Below are 20341 nucleotides of genomic sequence, written 5' to 3' on the forward strand. Positions count from 1 at the left end.
GCAGAGACGGCCACGGGCCCCTTCCCCTCACAAGGCTACCGAGCACCAGGGATGGCCACAGCCCCCTCCCCTCCGCAGGCTGCTCGCCCGCCCCGGGCCGCCCTTCAGTCAGGGGGACGAACAGCCTGACAGCGCACGCGCACCCACCGCCGCGCGCCGCGCACACTCGCGCACGCTCCCGCCCGCCGCCTTTGTGTGAGGCGCGGGCACGGCGCGCGGCCCCCGGCGCCCTCCCGCCGCGCAGGCGCAGAGCCGCTGCCCGGCGCGCCCCGGCCTCCCCCGCCCCCGGCGCAGGCGCAGGGCGCGTTTCCTGGCTCCCTTGTCAGTGCCGGGCCCCCCTCGGCCTCCGCTGCCGGCCGCTCCCTCTCCCGCTGCCCGGAGCGGAGTCGCGTTGACTGACCAGAGTCCGCGAGTCCCGCTCCGCTCCCGCCGCCTCAGGTGAGTGCCCGCGCCGGGGGCGGCTGTCCGCCGCGCCGCTGGGCCGGTCTGCCACCGCCCCGGGAGCGATGGGCGGCGGGGGGGCCTGCAGGCCCGCCGGTGCGGAGGGGATGGCGGGGGGGAGTCAGCCCACTGCGGCCTGCCCGGGCGGGGGGGCGTGCCCGGCCCTGCCGTTGCGCGGGGGGACGGCGCTCTTGTGGGGGTGAGGCGGTGGGGACCCCCGGCCCCCTCGGCCCCGGGGGCCGGAGCCGCAAGGCCGGTGGATGGGACCGGAGAGGGGGCTGCCGGGTGGCCTGGGCCGTGCCCCTGTCCCGCCGCGGCCTCCGCGGCAGCGCCCTGCACCTACGGTACCGGTGCGGGGCCGGGCCGCGCCCGCCGGGGGTCCCACTGCGGGCGGCTGTGCCGGGCCGGCGGTGCCCGGGGTCGGCGGTGCCCGCGGAGCCCGGGGCCGGCAGCCCTGCTGTGAGCAGTCAGCCTCCCGGGAAAGCTGTGTGGAGTGACTGGGAGGGAATGACAGCAGTAGGAGGCAGTCCTTAATTATAGCCACTTCTCTGCCGGTTGTTTGAAAGTGATGTAGGTGCTCTGAAAATAGGCGAGGATTCAAAAGATCCTGTTCTCTCTCTCTCTCTCTCTCTCTCTCTCTCTCTCTCTCTCTCTCTCTCTCTCTAACGCATGCTGTCTCCACTTCTGAGCCTCCATCCTTGCTAGCTGCCCGTCCAGGGATGGGCTCACACCACATGTTTCTCACCCCATTGAGAGATGACAGCAGCTGAGTCCGGTACTTCCCAACCGTGATCTTTTCAGTCTACATACTAAAAGAATTCCTGCTGTGCAGGGATGCAAGATTTCTTTATTTGCCTCCTTTTTTTAAAAAAAAATATCAAAACTGAAGGACAGTTAGTTTGCATTTGCAAAAAAAGATCAGCGATAGCCATGTTAATTACTTGACTTACAAATTTATAATAACAGTGTCTTCCCTGGGTGACATTCTGAGGCTGGCTGACAGCAAGGCCTTGCGGCGTTTACTACATATGAATTATAGCAAGAATCATAGAGCCAGTTGCATTTTCTTTAGTGAAATGGGTGTTTGATTTTGTCTATGTATCAGTAAGGAATAAATATAACTGGAAGACTTCATTAAGATTTATCTTCCCAAAGAAAATAGCACTGCAACTATCAGATGACAGAAACATTGGTGCTTTTTGAGGCTATCATCGCTATTGTTTTTAATGAGTTTGTTACCAAAACAAAATGGAAAACAGTCACTTGCGACAAGTTACAGTGCTCGAGAAACTCAGTCAATGGGAAGGAATGGATCATATTGCTTGTCTAGGCTGTCCTTGGGAACAGCATGGAGGTTAGTAAAAATCTCTGAACTAGAAGTTACATATAAAACATTAACTACATGTAAACGATACGTGCCAATCTGTGAAGAAAATACCAGGGTTGTATTAGAAAGTGTTTCAAAATAGCTGCGTTCCTTGGGGAGGGGAGATTGGATATTTTTACATTTTATTTCAGAAAGAGTAGAAAAGAGTGAGCATTCCTTGTTGGTAGAACAGCTCTTCAACTTTTCCTGTATATGGAAATGTACTGCTACTGAATGTTGGCATGTACTATAGCAAGATCGTGGAAAAAGCAATTTGCAGTTGTGTTTTGCTTATATTAACACATGGGATCTCAAATCATGGCTATCAAAGGTAACTCTGATTATGTCAACATTTTCACAGTAATAAAAAATATTTTGCTTAGGACATATATATAATAACTTCGTTTGATTGGTAGAATATGTTTATTAGAACCATGAAGATCATGCTGGTTAAAATTATGAACAGGACTTAAAGTTAACTCATATAGTTAGAAGTTGTATTTTAAGTACATTTGAAATGTAACCATAAGTTGTATTTCTTTAAAGTAGCAGTGCATTGTTTCTTAGAAAAAAAAAAAGAAGAAAAGAAAAAATCTCTCCAATTATTTGCATTGACGAAGTACTGTGTCATCTCTTCTCCAAGATTCAGCACTTTCAGCATATTTGTTAAACTAGTGGTATGGTAGTAATTGCTAAGCTCTGTAAGAATGTGCTCATCTTTCATTCACTCCTGAGTTTCTGTTGGACTGCCATTCATTTCCTGTTTGCTTCCAAGTTCCTACCTTGTCCTGAAGCCTCCACCCTCTGCTAACATGGCCATACTTGGGTATGTTGTAATTTCAGGCCATGATGGGTGTGGATGTCTTGGAATGACATCACAGAGATACTTCTTTTTAGATGTATATGTGGGGGTAAAAAGACTTTGATCCATCAGCCAAGGATAAATTGCTGTGAAAGTTAGTGGAATATATGGAAGGAATTGACAAATCCAAGTTGTATGTATTGAACTATGCACATTTTAATTATTACAGGTGACCTTGAGTTTTTATGATGTTATCTTCTATCTATTTATGCTGCCCTTGGTTCATACAGGCCACAGAATACATTGTAATGTTTTAAACAACTTCATATTTGTGGGTCGGTACACCTCCAATTGTAGGCGTTCAGCACTGTTTCTTGTAGCAGTTGTAATCTAAAGCTAGGTATCTAGCTTTTTTAAAAACATTAAAATACATACAAACTAAAATGATTCAGCTTGTTCTTTTAGTGTTTGAATTTCATGGGGGCAAAAGCCTAACTATAAAACAGTTCAGTGCTAGAATTAATTTGAAGAAATTAGTAATGAGTTAATTACTAACCTTTATAATCTTTTTGCTAGGATACATATAAATGACTTTATCAAATAGTACATCAGCAGACCGCAGTTGCATATCAATGTTCTGGACGCACCAATTTAACCTCCTGAAAAAGAAGAAAAAGATTTCATTATAGTGCTGCCTGTGAGCCTTGATACACATCAGGATTTTGAATCAATTCACCGAGCTGTGTCCCTAGAAGTATTCTACTTCCATAGTAAAATTAATAGGTTTGTTAGATTTCCTAAGAATCTGCTGTCTCCTCTGTGAGGATATATCAAGAAGCAAGCATATACAGCTTTTAGGGCAACTACAGTTAGCTACAGTAAGCAGGACAGTTCAGATTCATCAGCCTACTGAAGATACCGGGGCATATGGCAAAGGTATCTCTTTAGTGGCCTTAACTGGGTAACCTGTGATCTTCTGTAAGTAAATTGTAACACTGGACTGAAACAACCTAAGTCAATTGTTGAAGGCTGATTTTTCTCTTAATAACTATCTAATTTTGAAGTGTTTTGTTGTCCAATTCTACACCTTTCAGCTTTTTCAATTTTTACAACATAGGAATATCTTTAACTCGGAATGTCTCTACATCAGTTTTTACTAGAGCCAATCACCTGCCATGCATGGAACAGAGACCGTACTCGTAAGTAATATGTTAGTTTTAATTTTTAATTTTTTTCAATAGCTATTTCTCTTTGGTGTCAGTTTGTGATCTTGTTATTTTGTGGATGACGTTTAGGGAAGGTATGGTCAAATATGTAGTACTGCACATTAAATGTTTCACTTATGATTAAAAAAGCACGTCTTCTAAATCTGAATGTTTCTAAACCCGTGACTGGAACTCTGACATATAAGCAAATCTAGTCTTACTAGTGTTCCAGAAAGCTTTGCCTCTTGGTCTGAACTCCTGGGACCTCCTGGGAATAGCTCTTACCCTCTTTGACCCTCTATTTCCATAACTCAAACCAGCCCTTTCTTTTAATAGCCTGGTTTTCTACTATAATGTGGTCTGTTAGGTTCCACGTGCATTGTCTTTCTATGCAATATACTCATGACTAATTATTTGAGAATATCCAGGGATGTTGGCCCTTTGTTTACAAAACCCATGTAATGCTGTGAAATTTGAGAACATAGGGTTTAGATTGGAAAGTCTTTCCAAGTAAAGCATTTGGTATTAAAAAGCCTTCTGTACTATTGGATTGTTTTATTTCCTCTTCAAGAGATTGCCATTAGCCCTAATAATCATGAAGTCCACATCTACAAGAAGAGCGGGAACCAGTGGGTAAAGGCTCATGAGCTAAAGGAACACAATGGACACATTACAGGTAAGAGGAGATCGTGCTGTGCCAGACGTTAAGTTTGCCAGCCCTCTGTTTTCCCCAGTCAGGAATGTGAGCAGGAAATCTGCAAGTGTTGAGTAAGTAGATCTTTTTATAGGTTGGCATTCCCACTTAAGGAGAGCTTTGCAGCATTTTTCTGGACTGCATGCCATGAATGTTAGGAAGAAAAGTCCTGTTTAATTTCTAGACATTTCAGTAGAGTAACTGAACCTTTCTTTCTTATCTGTTGCTTATTTTTCATCTATAATGACATGACGAGAATAAAATTTTCAGTCTGCTGAGGTCATCTGTTGTGTCACAGACTCTCCTGGTGATACATGCTGCTATCTTTCAAGTGCTAGTATTAAATCCATCAAGTATACAACTGTTGTGTTCGTTTGTGGTTTCCGACAGCAATAAATATCCTTTTTTAGGGACTGTATAAAGACTTGAAGTGGTCAGTCCTGGACTTATGACAGACCATCAGTGAGCACATTTTACTGCAGGCCCAGAGTATCTGTTGATCCACAATGAAAATGTAAGAAGAGCTGCCATGATGAGTCACAAGGTGTTACTTTAAAAATGTGATTGTCCTGTGGTAGTCTTTTATATTACTGGGTTTTTTTCATGGTGATATTTTTATAAAGACTGTATTCTCTGAGGAAATGAAGGTAATTAATACAAGCACTTGCCCAGACCAGCAATATCCTTTATTCTGTTCCCAACTCACTAATGGGCAGAAGTATCTGCCCAACAGTGTTTTGCAGGAACTTCATTCAATTTATCTGATTCTTGCTGTCAGAGAGCACAACTGTACGTGCTTTTTTGTCAAGAGTCACTTGGGCTAAATTTACAAATGACATGCTCTTCCCCAAAGACATATCTCTGCATTTTACTTATACCTGTTAGTGTTAGAAACCAAATATTCATGACTTGGGAAAAGAGCTGTCCCTGCTTTCCTTCATGGCATATACCTTTGCAATACCAAATGCTGTGGTTGGGGTAAAGAAGAGACCTAAACTGTGGTTAGACACAGGAGGTAAACTGATCAAACCGCTTGTTGTCTCTGATGAGAGTGATTCAACTGCTGCCACTCTGGCTTCTGATCACAAGGGACAAGATCCCTTGTCTTGCCTTCTGTGTCCTGAATCAGAGGTTTGTGGTGAGCTGCTTTTGTTTACTTACAGGAAGAGCATTATTCGCTCTTATTGCTGGCTTAGTTTTCTGCTGAGCTAAAAAGCTGAACTTGCCATGGGTGAGAACACCACCAGTGCTGGTGCAAGGAAGGTGGTGGGCAAGAGAAGTGAAGGGAGGCAAGGTGGTCCCCCTTTCAGAAGCAGTGCTGGATTGACTTATGTAACTATAGTTTCAGATTACCGATCTCTTCGAAATTGAACTTTTTAAGCATAAGTCAGTTTCAAGGTAGACCGTGTATGAATAATATGGTAAAAATAGTACAATTTTTTTCCATATTTTTTATCCTTTTTTCAGTTTGTGTGCTTAAGGAATGTTTTTGGTACTGAACGCAGTTATGGAAAACCATTGAAATACAACTTTGTGGCAGGAGAGTTCAGGATTGCACTCTGACTCTCAAAGAAGGATGTTAAAGAAAAGGTGAAAAATAATGTTGCCGTAAGACTTACCAGTTGAGAACATCCTTTGTTGCATAGGAGGGGAAAGAAGCAATGGAAGGCTTATCAAAGGCTTCATTTTATTCTTTGTGTTTGTTATTTTTGCTTGGCAAATGTTACTTTCTCATGGCACAGCTTATATAGGCATGGAAAAAAGTAGACTGTTTCAGTACGTAAAGATTGATGACATCTAACCCAAAAAAACCCCTGCTATCTAAACATTTAGATCATGACTTCAGTCTGGCAGCAGGTGGACAACTGTTAGAGGTTTGCGCGTAGTTTCAGAGTTGCTGGGTTTCAGCTGTTGAAATGGGTCTCTTGCAGGAATCGGTGATTTGAAGGGTGCAGGCAGACAGGCCTTAGCCAGTCTGCAGAGCTCCACCTGTGGGCCAGCCATCAGAGCAGGCTTCCTTAGCAGCCAAATTCTGTGTGGAATCTAGAAATTCAGGATCTGCAGTTTTGCTGAAAGCTAGAGGGAGAAACAGATGACCCTAAAAGTTTAAAGTGGTTCCTGGAGAATGAGGGAAGAGGGGGAATACTAACATAACATTGATAACTGTCTCTCCAGTGGAAGGTTGTGAGATTTCGGCTTACTGTAAAGCAAACAGTATAAAGGGAAAAGTTTATTAATGTGAACTTTTAAATTGCAGGTATTGACTGGGCTCCCAAAAGCGATCGCATTGTAACTTGCGGTGCAGACCGTAATGCCTATGTCTGGAGTCAGAAAGATGGTGTGTGGAAACCAACCCTTGTGATCCTGAGGATTAATCGTGCAGCCACCTTTGTGAAATGGTCTCCCTTGGAGAACAAATTTGCTGTGGGAAGTGGTGCTCGACTTATATCTGTGTGCTACTTTGAATCTGAAAATGACTGGTGAGCTGTTTGAATTTGATTTCCATTTATACCTTTAAGATCTGCATGGGAAAGCTAAAGCCTGGACTTTAATGGTGGTAACTAGGTTACTATTTTACTAATTCTGAAAATCTTCGGGAAACGTAGAAGGATAGGCCTCATCAGTTCTTTTGTGGACTTTTTACATCTTGGGAAGAAGGTTCCCTCTTTTACTTCTTTACTCTGGCGTAGCATCTAAAGGCCTTTGACTTAGCATATTTTCATGTTATACGTGTTGGTGTGGATGTGTTCTGGCTGACTGCCAGAAATGTTGCTTTTCTAAAAGTCCCAAGAATTTCTGCAGAGTAAAAATTTCTTTACCACAAGTGTATGGTTGAAAAAAAGAGAAATGTTTCCACCCCCCACCTCCTTCCAGAATGAGTGAAGAAACCTTGCCTTGAGCCTTTCTTCCTTATGTATTATCTTGGGCCATTTCTTGTCATTACAGAATTCATGTCTGTCACTTACCTCCAGGGTGGTCTATTAGATGTTCAAGCTTGTCATCTACTGGTTCTGTATTCTGTCATATATTTTTATTACAGTTTATAGATTTCAGACAGGACTGTCACAAATATTTCCACCATTAAAGTTTTTTCTCTTTGGCATCTAAACTGAATGCTTCTGATCTTTAATGGCTCTACATTTGTAGCTGTACGTGTTGGAGCTCCATTTACTCTATAATCTGTAGGTGCAGTCAGTATGTTGAATATCTATTACTTTGAGTTGCATAAATGTGCATAAAAACACAGGTGTCTGTGCCCGCTGTTCCGTGTGCAGTCTTCCACATGGAGATGGTAATTGGTGATAACATCTGCAAAATACATTTTTAAAGATTATTTTGGACTTTTATGCTTTCCAACGTATTCAGTTATTAACATATTCCCTGCTTCACTTGTCTGCAGAATTATCAAAACCTCATATGTTGAAGACCAGTAATTTGATGTGATCCTTAAAACTGTTTGTGCCTCATGGAAGTAAATTCAAAGAAAAAGCACTGATATCCCAAAGGCAATCAAGCGAATAACAGATGTCATTACTGTTTTGTAAATTGTAATGTAAATTGTAAAAAACCCTAAATCTGCAGAGACGTATTTAGGCTAATATTGATGCATTCAGCATCAGGACCACTTTTCGCTGTACTTCAAATAACTGATATGTATGCATTGGTCCTATCATTGGAAGTTCACCAATTTACTTGTTGCTTTTTAAGGTTATTGTATTATTAAATAGTAGAAGAGTTGATAGGCAAGAGAGACAACTAAAGCTCATGGGAAGGAGCTGGAGAGGGCTTGTACTTGGTGATCTAAGAACACAGTGCTTCTTAGCTCTATTGCGAAGTCACAGGCAAAGCTGAGCTCTTATTCATAGCGTGTAAAGGACCAGGCAATTACTGTGCAAAATTGACATTAAGGAGTTCCATCTGATGCATTATAAAAATTAATTAGAAGGGAATAGGACTCGGGTGAAGAGATGTATATTTAACATGACTTCATTCACAGTATTTAAAATTATAATTAAGATAACCATATGAAGTTCATGGGCTGTACAAGAGAATATGAAAGATTTGACATAATGTGTTTCGCAAAACTGATGCATTTAGTCATGGGCAAGGGATGATCTTTTTGTAGAGTGCTTCATGCATTTGTGGGAGTGCAGTAAAGTATTTTCATATAAATTTTATCTCTTTTAATTTAGGTGGGTGAGCAAACACATTAAAAAACCCATTCGTTCCACTGTCCTTAGCCTGGACTGGCACCCAAACAATGTTTTGCTGGCTGCAGGATCCTGTGACTTCAAGTGCAGGTGAGAGAAAATAAAACATCTGTAAATCAGTCTGGATTACTGGTTCAAGTTAATCAGTAGCATGAACATGTTGGTCATGCATTTGCCATTAGAATAGAAGATGGCTCATTGTACACTGTTGTTACAAAAATAAAATACCCTGCCTGAGAAACTTTGGCACTACTGTATGCAGGCTTTGAACTACTAACGTGTCTGTTGAGGGCACACCTGAATTAGTGAACTGATGGGTTTCTTTACTGGCAGTACACAGAAGCAGTACTAGTATGCATGCACTGAGTGCTGAGATCTAGTTGTTAGGCTGAAATTAGACTAGCGGGTTCTGTCTTGTAGAACAGCAGTGCTGCTGGTTAGAGTTTAAAAAGCAGTATCCTAATGGTGTAGTTTCAAAATGCAGAGTAACTTGGCACTTCCAAAGGTGGTATCTCATCTTTTTCTTCCCTGAGTCACTTGTTCTCTCCCCTTTGCCTGTGCTATCCTTAATGTTCTTGCAGCCCTGTGGTAAGCACTGTCAAGGAACTGATCTACCTGAAACTCAATGCAACAAAACCCATTTTTGAAAAGCATTAAAAAAAAAAGGCTTGTAAAAACAGATTGGCATGTGAGATGGATGGTGTAGTCTTTCAAACTGATTGTGAAATTACACCATGAGGAATAGGTCCGGCACATTGCTCTGTGCGGAGTGATTGGGGTCACTGCGATGAAGTCTCCATGGGGAGCTGTCTGCAGAGAGGTTGACTTTAATCCATATTTTACTTAATCACTGGTACCTTAAATAATAATGAAAGCTTCTTTTCTTAAATTCTTTATGTAATAGAGCAATTCTTTAAGTTTCAAAGTGTGTACTAAAAATGACTGAGAAGGTGTGGGAGGGGGGAGGGGGGACTGACTATTACATTTCTTATTTCAGAATGAATCCCATGCATCTAAATTTTACCCTTTGATACCGTTTTTATGTAAGGAGAGATGCTAAATGGAAGCTGGGAGGAGGAGGAAAATTATCTACCTTTAAGGCCTTATGTCCAATTTTAATTAGATAAGCTATACATGTTCACCTCCTTTCACAAAAAATGTGATGTAAAACATACTCATTCATCTTTCAGAAACAGCTGCTTTTCACATGTGAATTTTTTCATGTGTGTTTATAAAGCATCTCAGGACTCTGACATGAGGTCAGCTGACACATAGATCTAGCTGTCTTGTTACTTTGGACTTGAGCTCTTTTGTCTCCAGCCTTTGTTCAGTGCTTGTTATGTACATTGCATCCCTGATGTACCTCCTCTTTCCTGTTTTGGTTGAGAAGTCATATTTGCATACTTTTCTGTTCAATGTGGTTTTTTTTGTTTTTTTGAAAGAAAGTCAAGGTCTGGTTCAGTCAATTTCCTAGCAGCGTTCTCTAGAAGACTTGCTTCATCTTTTGTATCCCATCAGAAAACTCCTTCTGTCCTGCATGCTATTTCTCTGAAAATGGGGTATATTTTGAAAAAAACCTCACTAGATCTTGGTTTGAAATGTTTGGAAAACTTGCTACTCTTCCTTAACATTGTTCTTTAGGATGAATAATTTAATAATTTTGCTGCTTTTATCATAGATATCTGTATATATAAACGTTAAAGAAAGGAAAAGTAGTGGAGATCGGTACTGGGTTTGTTTCTGTTTCTTCCCCAAAACCATGAAAGAATATTCTTTTTGGTAAACAATGAATACAGATCTCTAGAATTCCAGTTGTAGGGCATGTTCAGTTACATATTAAAGATAATAAAGGTACCTGGGCCTGAAGTATGCATCTGTTCTGATAGGTGGTTCTGAAGAAAATTATGAAATGGATCTGCCAGAGCCACTTCCAACTAATAAGCAGCTAAGTGGGAGACATTTTGGAAAAAGAATGAAGGGCAGAAGAGGCTCCAAGTTGATAGGTATTCAGCAGAGTTTTTTTGGTGGCTGGCCTAGATTAGCTCTCTTACCTTTGTCTTTAGAAATATATATATATAGCTAACAGCACCACATAGGTGTGAATTTTATATTCTTGCTGGAACAATGTTGCCTTGGAAATGAAAGTCATTTCCCAATGTTCTTTGAAGGCTAGGCCCTTCAAGCTGAGATGAGTTTGGTTTTAAAAGAGGGAGACTTTTTAGTAAGGGAAAATACTCTTTTTTTTTTTTTTTTTTTTTAACTAACAGTTATCTTCAAGGTCTTTCACTACTTGGGAATGATTTTTCTGCCTTGTGTCAAAGGCTGTTGCTTTAAACTTCTTGTCCTATTTCCATACATTAAGAGAACCGTCCTTTTAGATGTCTCTATAAAATTAAGTTTGTTGAAGGATTATCATTAGATTATATTTAAACTGATCAAGCTGAATATAAATTCATACTTAATTCTCTGAAAATCTGTACCTAATATAGCTGCAGTTAAACCCTTCTTGTTCCAAATGATCAGCTTTATTTGAATAATCTGAATATAGGTACTTTTGAAGTGCATACCCCACACATGTAAAAGATTTAAAAAACAGGGAGGAGGGGAGCAACGTTTCCTTAGTCTCACTATAAAATAATTCCTTTTTGTGTTTGACTGCAGCCATGAATATTTGATTATGGTTTTTCGTTTATACTGAAATGTTTCTCTGGTAGTAGTGCGGCACAGCTCACTTGCTCCTCCTGTTCAATGGATCCTAATCTTATGTTTATGACGTCCCAGTAACTTCCATGGTAACAGTCAAGAACACCATATTGTGGCATGTCTGAATCATGCAGAAGGAATTTGATGAAAGGGGGAGGCTTTCTATTTAAACATATCTTGAAAATTGTAGTGCTGGGAAAAAAACTATAAAAACATTGTGGTATTTCAGGTTTTCAAGGCATTCTTTCAGTAACGGGCCAGAATAAGGTAGTTCAGAGCCCCTTTGCTGGCATTTGAACATCAGATTTCTTTCTTTGAAATCCTGCTAAAAAGTGAATGTTCTTGAAAAGTGGGTAATTTTGTAGGTGTTTGTATTAGCTTCTAATTATATACAGTGCAATTTGTGTTTTTTTTCTGTAACTGAAGAATTGACTTTCAGTTATTAGCACCACAAAAGGGTGAAAGGGAAATCTTAGCACAGTGGTAAATGCAACGACAATGTATGTTTTTTGTGCCATCTTCTGGAAAAAAAGGAGAGTGATACAAGAATGGCATTTGTGAGAAACCTGCATGCATTACACCCTTTATACTATTGCTTTCTCTCTGTACACTGAAGCTTCCCAGCCAGTAGTGGCTTGTTTTTTAGAGATAGCATAGTATTTCATTTCAGTAGAACCAAATGCATGTTTGCTTCCAATGTGAAATATATATGAAGCTCCCAGGAGTTTTTTTCTGTCTTTGTTCATGCTGAAATCTTTTATTTGCAGGGTGTTTTCTGCTTACATTAAGGAAGTGGATGAAAAACCAGCCAGTACACCATGGGGCTCCAAAATGCCTTTTGGGCAGCTGATGTCAGAATTTGGGGGTGCTGGAAGTGGCGGATGGGTGCATAGTGTCAGTTTTTCTGCCAGCGGTAACCGCCTAGCCTGGGTCAGTCATGATAGTACTGTGTCAGTTGCTGATGCCTCGAAAAATATGATGTAAGTATGCTCTTTCTCTTGGTTATTTTTTGTTTGACATAGAAGGAAGCAGCATGTGGAATATTGTGCTTGCCACAACGAGGCTTGAGACTGAAACTTTCCAGTTTTCACAATTATACTGTAGATTCCAGGAGTCTCTTTAAGGCCTATATAAATAAGGTGGATTCTTAGAATTTTAGATTATATAATCTAAATTTGTTAGAAGAATTCTAAGAATTCTTCAGTGAGGGTATAGTGAATCTCCTTTGGGGGGTGCGGGGAGCATTTGGGGAAAAAAACCAACGTTCCACTCTAGTGATTGGGTCCTTGTAGATGGATTCAAGAGAATCCAGAAACATGCTCGCTTCATAACTACCCAGATCCTATCCCCAACCAGGATCTGTAAAGTAAGTTGTTCATTTCATGAAACACTAATTCCAAGCAATATCCTTAAGACACTACTGCTGCCATTGCAACAAAATATTTTATTAACAATTCCTCCTTGTGCTCCTCATCTTAATCTGCATAACTTTTCAGTGTCCATGGCTTTCTAACTAAGAAGGAACAAATTCCCCATATGTTTTGGTAGCAGATTTCTGGTGGAGCATCCAGGTGTTGCTGTGCTTCAGTTTGAATTATGGTTGTACAAGTACTAGGCTGGGGATATCATTAAGTATAAAGTGTTCTAGAATTCTTTTCTCATTTGTTAAATCACAAAAATTGATTTAATTTAACGTACAGGCTTTTTCCCTCCTGAAAACTTCAAGCGTGTTTTATATGCAAATGAAATTAATAGCTTCATCAATTTGAACCTTTTTTGGGGAATATTCTTTTAAAATTCTTGCCACTGTTTACATAAAATACTAGATAACTTCAGCCTTTCACCCGGAATACTTCATGTTTGTTATAGATCTTCCAGGACACTTTTATTAGGTTAAAACTTTTTATTATAAGTTACAGCCTTCTGGTGTCACCTCAGGACAACTGAGTTACACTGACTTACTCTCCAATAATCCTTGTGTGGGAACGGTCTCTATTTTTTGCTGGAGCCAAAGATTAGAGGTTTCAATGAAGTCCTCTGACAAATGTTCTTGTGTTTAGGGTTTCGCAGCTGAAAACAGAGTTCCTCCCACTCCTGAGTGTGTCGTTTGTCTCCGAGAACAGTGTGGTGGCAGCTGTAAGTGTCTATTATTTTCTCCTTGTAGAGTGTTGTAGTGTTCTGGAGAGGCAGAAATACCATACGTTATGAAGTTAGTAATCAAGCTCTTCCATAGTGTCAGTCTTTACCTTTCTGCAGTTAACAGTAGCAGAAAAACTAAATGGTGATTATGGTGGTTGTATTTCCTGACATGCTTTCATGGTGTTTGGTTGCAGGGCCATGACTGCTGCCCAATGCTTTTTAACTGTGATGACCGTGGCTTGCTGACTTTCGTTTCCAAACTAGACATTCCAAAACAGAGCATCCAGCGCAATATTTCTGCTATGGAACGTTTCCGGAATATGGATAAAAGAGCCACTACAGAAGATCGTAACACTACCCTGGAGACACTGCACCAAAACAGTATAACGTGAGTGTCTTGGCTGCCAGTACGAGGGGAAGCAGCGCTCTCCACATCCCTTTGCTTTCCCAGGATGTACTGCAAACCTGTGAGAGCTCAGATTTGCTCTACCACGTGGGTTTAGCTGGTATCCCATTTTCATTTTAGTCTTTCACTAACAGCTGTCTGTTTCTAGGACTTGGAAGCTGGTAAAGTTAATCACTAACGTGGCATGCATGCTACTGCTGATTGCTCATGTTTAATGTGCTCTGTAAATTCAACAGAGTTTATCTTATCAAGTATGTAGGTAGTTCAGAGGAAGCTGGTAACACTGTGCAAAGTCTAGTCAGCAAAATTCACCTGAAACAGGAATCCACATACCAGCTTCCTATTTCAGATGTTATTTACATGTGTATTTATTCATCAAAAGGATTGATTCCAGTTAGTTGAGTAAAATATCCTTGCATTTTAAAAAGTATGTGAGCCCAGAGGATGCTGACATTCCTGAGGTGATTTGTCTTTGTTCAAGGAAAATGTTTAGGCTGCAGCCACCAAACGATAGAAGAGCTTTCAGCATCCTTTTTCTTTGCTTGTTTTTCTGAAGCATTGTACCAAAAATCTGGCATAAGCTCTGGTATACTCGTGTCTCCCTTTGAGAGAGTAGGAGTTGAATTCAACCCAAATTTGCCAGCTTTTTGGCTCTCTGGGATGGGTGTCTGTGTTACAGCTATCACTCTCTGTTTTCAGCCAAGTGTCTATTTATGAGATAGACAAACGAGATTGTCGTAAATTCTGTACCACCGGCATTGATGGAGCAATGACCATCTGGGATTTCAAGGTACGCTTTTACTCCCATGTTTATGTGAACTAGGTGGATGGTGGGGTTTTTTGATCTCTAGCATCAGCTTCTGTGGCTCAGCCCTAATGCAAGTTTTATTAGCAGTAAGAATCCAGACTGGAATATTCAAGGCCATTAGTGAACTCCATAAAGAAGACGGATCCAGGATGCAGCGTAAATGCAGATATACGTTGGTTAGCAGATGGTGCTAATCCAGACTTAATTTTTTAATGGAATTGCTTAATGTCCCTGTAGGAATCCCACTAATTCTTTCCTTCTGCGACCTCTACCTCAGCCACAATGGGGCTGGAACGATCATTGGTATGACACGGCCTGCTGCCTCTTCTTGCTTCCATCCCTTTGGATTCTGCTCACTGTCTGTCAGCCCAGCGTGGTCCTGCCCTTTTTAAATTAACTTATCAAATAGTAAGCAGTTACTTCAGTTACAAAATACAGTAAGCACTGTATCGAAAACCCTCAAAGGATTTAATAATGCAAGTGCTTGCTTTGCTGATGGCTGGCTTGCAGAGGTCTCTGCTGCCCCCTCCCACCAGGCTGCAGAGCGCTGCACGCTTCCTTTTAGGAAAAGAACAGTTTCCCTGTACTGTCTAATGCCAGAAAGCTCTGGTGGGAACAGGAGCCAAATAATAAATTGAGGTGACTTATCAACTGCCTCAATGCAGTTTCAGGGTGAGCGGGTGGAATCATTGGTCTGTATACACGTGAGTTTGAAATGAATGACTATAGCGGTCTCTGACTCTTGAATATGATCTCAAGCATTCAGGGTTTTTGCTTGGTTTTCTTAGCATCAGCATTTACACTGAATCATTTAACACAGGATACTGTAGCAGATGGTGATTAAGATTTTTCTCTCTTTCAAGACCTTAGAGTCCTCTATTCAAGGTCTACGAATCATGTAAAGATGGATTTCCGTGATCTAGCAGGACAAACTGCTTGACAGAATGCAGCTCCCACATCTGCACAAACCCGAAAAGGGAGGAGGAAGGTGGAGTATTTGGAAACACTGAGAAATTACAGCTTGGCAGATTTTCTTTTGAATCTAAATTTGGTGAATTGTGTTGGTTTCAAAATCAGCTGTGATTGTTCCTTTTTTTTATTTTTTTCGGTTGGTTGTTTCATTCCATTCTTTACCAAAGCTGCTCCTTAAGTAGTTTATTGCAGGAAGTTATGAATCACTAACTTAAAAGGGGAATTTTATGTAAATTGTCTGCTAGAAATAATAATAATAAAAAAAAGAAAAACTGATTATTTGTTTTGATGCTCATTAGCAGTTATGAAAAAAGGGATATTAAGGGAATTAACTCAGAGAGAGAGCGGGGAAAACCCTGCACTGATATTTTATGGCCTTAAAACAGGAAAAGTTCATCTTAACTGGAAGTTTCTTAAAGTTGACAGATGAAGACATGGAGTTCTGATGATCTGGATGTGAAGATGCAGCTGAGTTTCTTTCAGGGGAATTGTTCCCTTGAGGTGATGATTTTGGAGGATGAGTGATTTTGTCCTACTGCTCAATTCTGTCTGCCTAGCATTTAATCCAGTAATAAGAACAAATTAACCTGAATGTCTTTTTTTTTTTTTTTTTTTTTTTTTTTATTGTCCATTTAATGGATCATGTTTTTCTAAAGGCAAATGACCAGAATTATTTGTGGTTAACTTCCAGGGTTTGTACAAAGACTTCTCACAGTGCAGTGCCTAGGATACAGGGTGGAAGGCTGCATGTGGAAAGTGGGGCAAAAATCTGCTGAGCCAGATCTTAGGAGGATGAATAAAAGCAAATCACTTTGTAAGTCCTTGAAGCTACACAGGCCTGCATGTCGTTAGAGCCGAGTGCTCAGCTGGTAACTTACTGTATTCATAATGACTGGTGGAGAAGTGAAGCACACGTCTCAGAGGTATCGGCATGGTCTGGCTTCTGTGCAGATCCTCTGCCTCCATGTGACTGTACCTTTTGAAGTTCAGTTCTGAGCCTCGGTAGCTCACGGAGGCATTTGCACGTAACTTACTTTATTCACATGGTCTAGTTACTCTTAGCTGTATTGCTACCTTGAGGCTGGAGGCAGGCTGTGCTCTGGAGGGGATTATCTGGCTCACAGCATTGCTTTACAAGGTTTAAGACTTTGTCATTTCTGTTGAAAATGCAGAAGTGTCTTAAAAAAAACCCCAGTGACTAAATTTACCACTTCCTCTGGAACCAGAGTTGCTTCATACACCGCTCATTTCTCAGCTCTGAGCGATTGAAAAGGAAGGGTGAAAGATAAGCTCGCAGCAGATGTGTAAATGTGGCACTTAGGGGCATGGTTTAGTGGTGGGCCTGGCAGTGCGAGGTTAACGGTTGGAGTCGATTCTGTGATTCTGTAAAGCTGACAACTGCTGTTCGTCTGCGAGTGAACTGTGTCCCTCACAGAGCTGGATCGTTTTCAGGTGCAGTCTTGGTTGCGTGCAAAGAAGTGACTGTTTTTCCAGTTCCTTCAGATTTTCTTGTGTCTCCCATCTTCCTCCCCTGGCAGTCAAGTGTGGCTTTGTAATTTTCTCTCCCTTCTAAACACAAAATAATGACTGTTTAACCTCTACTCGCCTTGCAGTCTGGTGACCTGATGTGTGTGATGACTTGTGGTGGGGTTGGGTGTATCGGGTAGGATACAGTGCTAACAGAGTTAAAGGGTCACAGGGATCCAAGGTGACCCTGCCAGCCTTGACAGATGGACAGAGGAACACAGGTTTGGCTTTGTCCATCTCCCTGTGTACTATTAGTTGCTTATATCTCACAGACAGGAATGATTTTGTTTCTGAAGTCACTTTTTGAAAGTGTGATGGTTTATTTCCAAAAGTGTTTTAAAAAATAAGATTCTAAAATATATGGTACAAGCAACACAAAAGAATCGAAAAAAACATCTAATGAGAGAGTGGAGAAAATAGATCTCTAAATGTTTATGCCTTGTTCGTTTTTTTTTCTGTGTGAAAGAGCTGGAGAGGGTAAAATGAGCCTGTTTGCTCCAAAAAGCCAACAAACCGAGGCCTGATGAGACTGCTGTAGGTTACTCTCTGAAAGGAATATGTATGCTGGAAGTCAGATAAAAAAATGGATTGGAAATATTTATAATAAATAGAAAAGGACTGAGCAAGGGGTATATCAAACCCATCACTTGGGGCATAATTCAGCTTAAAACTGCCCCACATGCTGGGGCAGGGAGTCGTGCACCAGCTGATGGTGGGGGGTCCAGCTTTCCGGATTCGCAGGCTGTCGCTCCGCTCTGGGAGGGCGTTCTGCTGCCGTCCCACCTCCAGCATCCAAGAGCCGTGGCCGAAGCAGGTGGGCGTTTGGCCTCTACTGTTCCCTTGGTCGCCTCCCCCAGCTCCAGCACTGCCCTTTGTGCCCAGCGTGGGTGAGGATTCACCAGCCTGTTCAGCTAACCGCGGCACCGGGCTGCTTAGCACGTGTTTGTGTGTGCTCGCGTGAGCAGTGCCTCTGGGAGCCATCGTCGCGAGAAGGCTCGTGGTTACAGTCTGAATTACAGGCTGGCTGTGTGCACCTGACGTGACACACCAGTTAACAGACTGGTGGGGGAAGAAATGGGGCTCTATGCAGGCAGGGGTGCCGGGGACTGTTTGCTGGAGCCTGCCTGAAAAACTCGCCAGCCTGTAAATGAAAAGAAGCTGCAGAATTGCTGCTGCTTTTCATTCCTCTCTGTCCCACCACCGAAGAAAACCCCAGGAAAAAAATGTTCTGGTGCACCCGGCATCTGTGCAGTGGGTAGTTCCTCGGCGGCCTTTCTGCGGAGGACCCGAGTGCTACAAGGCGTGCTGCCGGGGATGCGGGAGGGCTTTCTGCTTAATCAAATGGAGGCAAAAGGAGGCAAAGAATTTAGCCAAACGGTGAGCTGGATTTGGGGAGAGACCCCGCAGGGCTGAGCCTTTGTCCCTGGCCTCCACAGCACTGGCTTATTCCCCTGTGGGCTGTCAAGCCCAGGGGAAACCCAGGCAGTGTTCGGAACCGGTGTGCCCCCGGCAGAGGCAGCTCACTGTACTCGTCAGCACAGGCTCAGAGAGGAGCTGCAGCAGGAGCAGCAGCAAGATCAGAGGCGACGAGGAGATGCGATAGCAGGCGGCGCGGGGGGCGATGCTCCCCTCTGCCTTCTCTTAACGACGTATCCTGATTGAGACTGCAGAGGTTAAACTGACCCACCGTTCATCCACATCCCCACCTGGACGGGATCTGACATGAAGGGATGAGCAGAAGGATGGTCTGTGCTGCGTCCTCACATCCCGCACGGATGAGTGCTGCTGGCCTTGGTGCAGGGCTGGTGCCGGAGGCAACGGTCAGATACCTGGAAAACCTGAACCCTCCCGGTGAAGAGCAGCGGTAGAGCAGTTTGTAGCCAAAGCAGGAGTAGAGAAAAGTGTGGCTAGCAGGAAAAACTTCAGAAAGCCCTGTCTTCCAGCTGTGTGGGAGCTGGTGTGGGAGCCAAGTCCCTTTTGCTGTCTTTGGGGCAGCAGCAATGTTGGGAGGAGGCTGGGCACTGCAATGGGCAAACTGCTGCTGGGGGATGGGGCATCTCCCTGCTCCTGAGAGCTTCTCCCACCGTGGGGATTCACTCCTGATGAGAGCTCAGGGACCCACCACCCTCCGGGGACATCAGGGCATCTCCACGTGTGTCTGCTGGGGTCCTGGCAACACGTCTGAAGGGAAGCACGGCTAAAGGACTTGAGGACCTGCTGGCTCAGTGCCACCGTGCAGAGCCTTGATCGAGAGCTGACCCCTCACAGGGGGATTAATTCTGCAGCTCAACAGGTACGAGGTGGTTGTATCCCCATCGTGCAGCTGGGGAGCCTCGCTGGGGCCCTGCCCCCATGTGTAAGGGACCCCAGTGCGCTGCTGTCCCGCTCCTGGCTTGCAGCAGGGGAGCGAGACGCTGCAGCCTATCTCTCCTTCCCAGCACTTCCAGCAGGAGCTGAGCTCCTGGAGTTACCTTGCCCAGCTGGGAATGGGATAAAAATTAGTTGCTCTGAAGCAGGAGGGAAAAAAAATAGAGGGGTGCACACATGGTGTGTTGGGGCGAGCAGAGCTCCGCTCCCGCTGGGCTCAGTGGGATGCAGGAACCAGCAGCAGCTGCTGCTCGGGCCGGCCAGGTCCAGGCGCTGCGGGGTCCTGCTGAGCTGCGGATCTCCCCGGCTGCGGGGGCTGATGCTGACTCACGTCTCACCCCGGGTGGACTTCGACCACAGCTATAGCCTGCTGCAGGCCAGCACCGGCAGGGCCTCCCCGCACCATCTGTCTCCCCAGAAAGCATCAGGGACCGGGGGAGTGTGGGGTGAGCAAACATCCCACTGCCAGAGAGAGAGGACCGGGATCCATCCCCTCTGCTCTCCCAGCCGCATCCTTCCCTGGTGCACCCGGCACGAGTTGCCCGCATCCCACCGAGCAGCGGGGGCTGCCGGGAGCATCCCGGGCCGGCAGCCCCTCCACGTGCGGCGATGTCGATGGCGGAGAGGCCTGGCTCGCAGGCAGGCAGGGCAGGGCGGCCGCCGAGCTGCTTCGCGCTCCCCCAACGCCCACGTAAGGAAG

At 43.5% G+C, this 20341-nt stretch overlaps 1 protein-coding gene across 2 annotated transcripts; it reads left to right on the forward strand.

Annotated features, from left to right (window-relative positions):
* Positions 1–285: 285 nt before the first annotated feature.
* Positions 286–16023, forward strand: ARPC1A (actin related protein 2/3 complex subunit 1A). 2 transcript variants are annotated; one of them, XM_040591672.1, is made up of 10 exons: positions 286–438; positions 3704–3808; positions 4386–4490; positions 6766–6988; positions 8702–8809; positions 12190–12402; positions 13483–13558; positions 13756–13949; positions 14667–14757; positions 15639–16023. In XM_040591672.1, exons 2-10 carry the CDS (start codon positions 3745–3747, stop codon positions 15675–15677), a joined length of 1113 nt encoding a protein of 370 aa, XP_040447606.1. In that variant the 5' UTR covers positions 286–438; positions 3704–3744; the 3' UTR covers positions 15678–16023. The 2 variants fall into 2 exon arrangements, with proteins under 2 accessions (XP_040447606.1, XP_040447605.1); XM_040591671.1 differs by having other exon boundaries at positions 3727–3808.
* Positions 16024–20341: the final 4318 nt, after the last annotated feature.

Source organism: Falco naumanni, chromosome 4, assembly GCF_017639655.2.
Source record: "Falco naumanni isolate bFalNau1 chromosome 4, bFalNau1.pat, whole genome shotgun sequence".
Lineage (NCBI taxonomy): Eukaryota > Metazoa > Chordata > Aves > Falconiformes > Falconidae > Falco > Falco naumanni.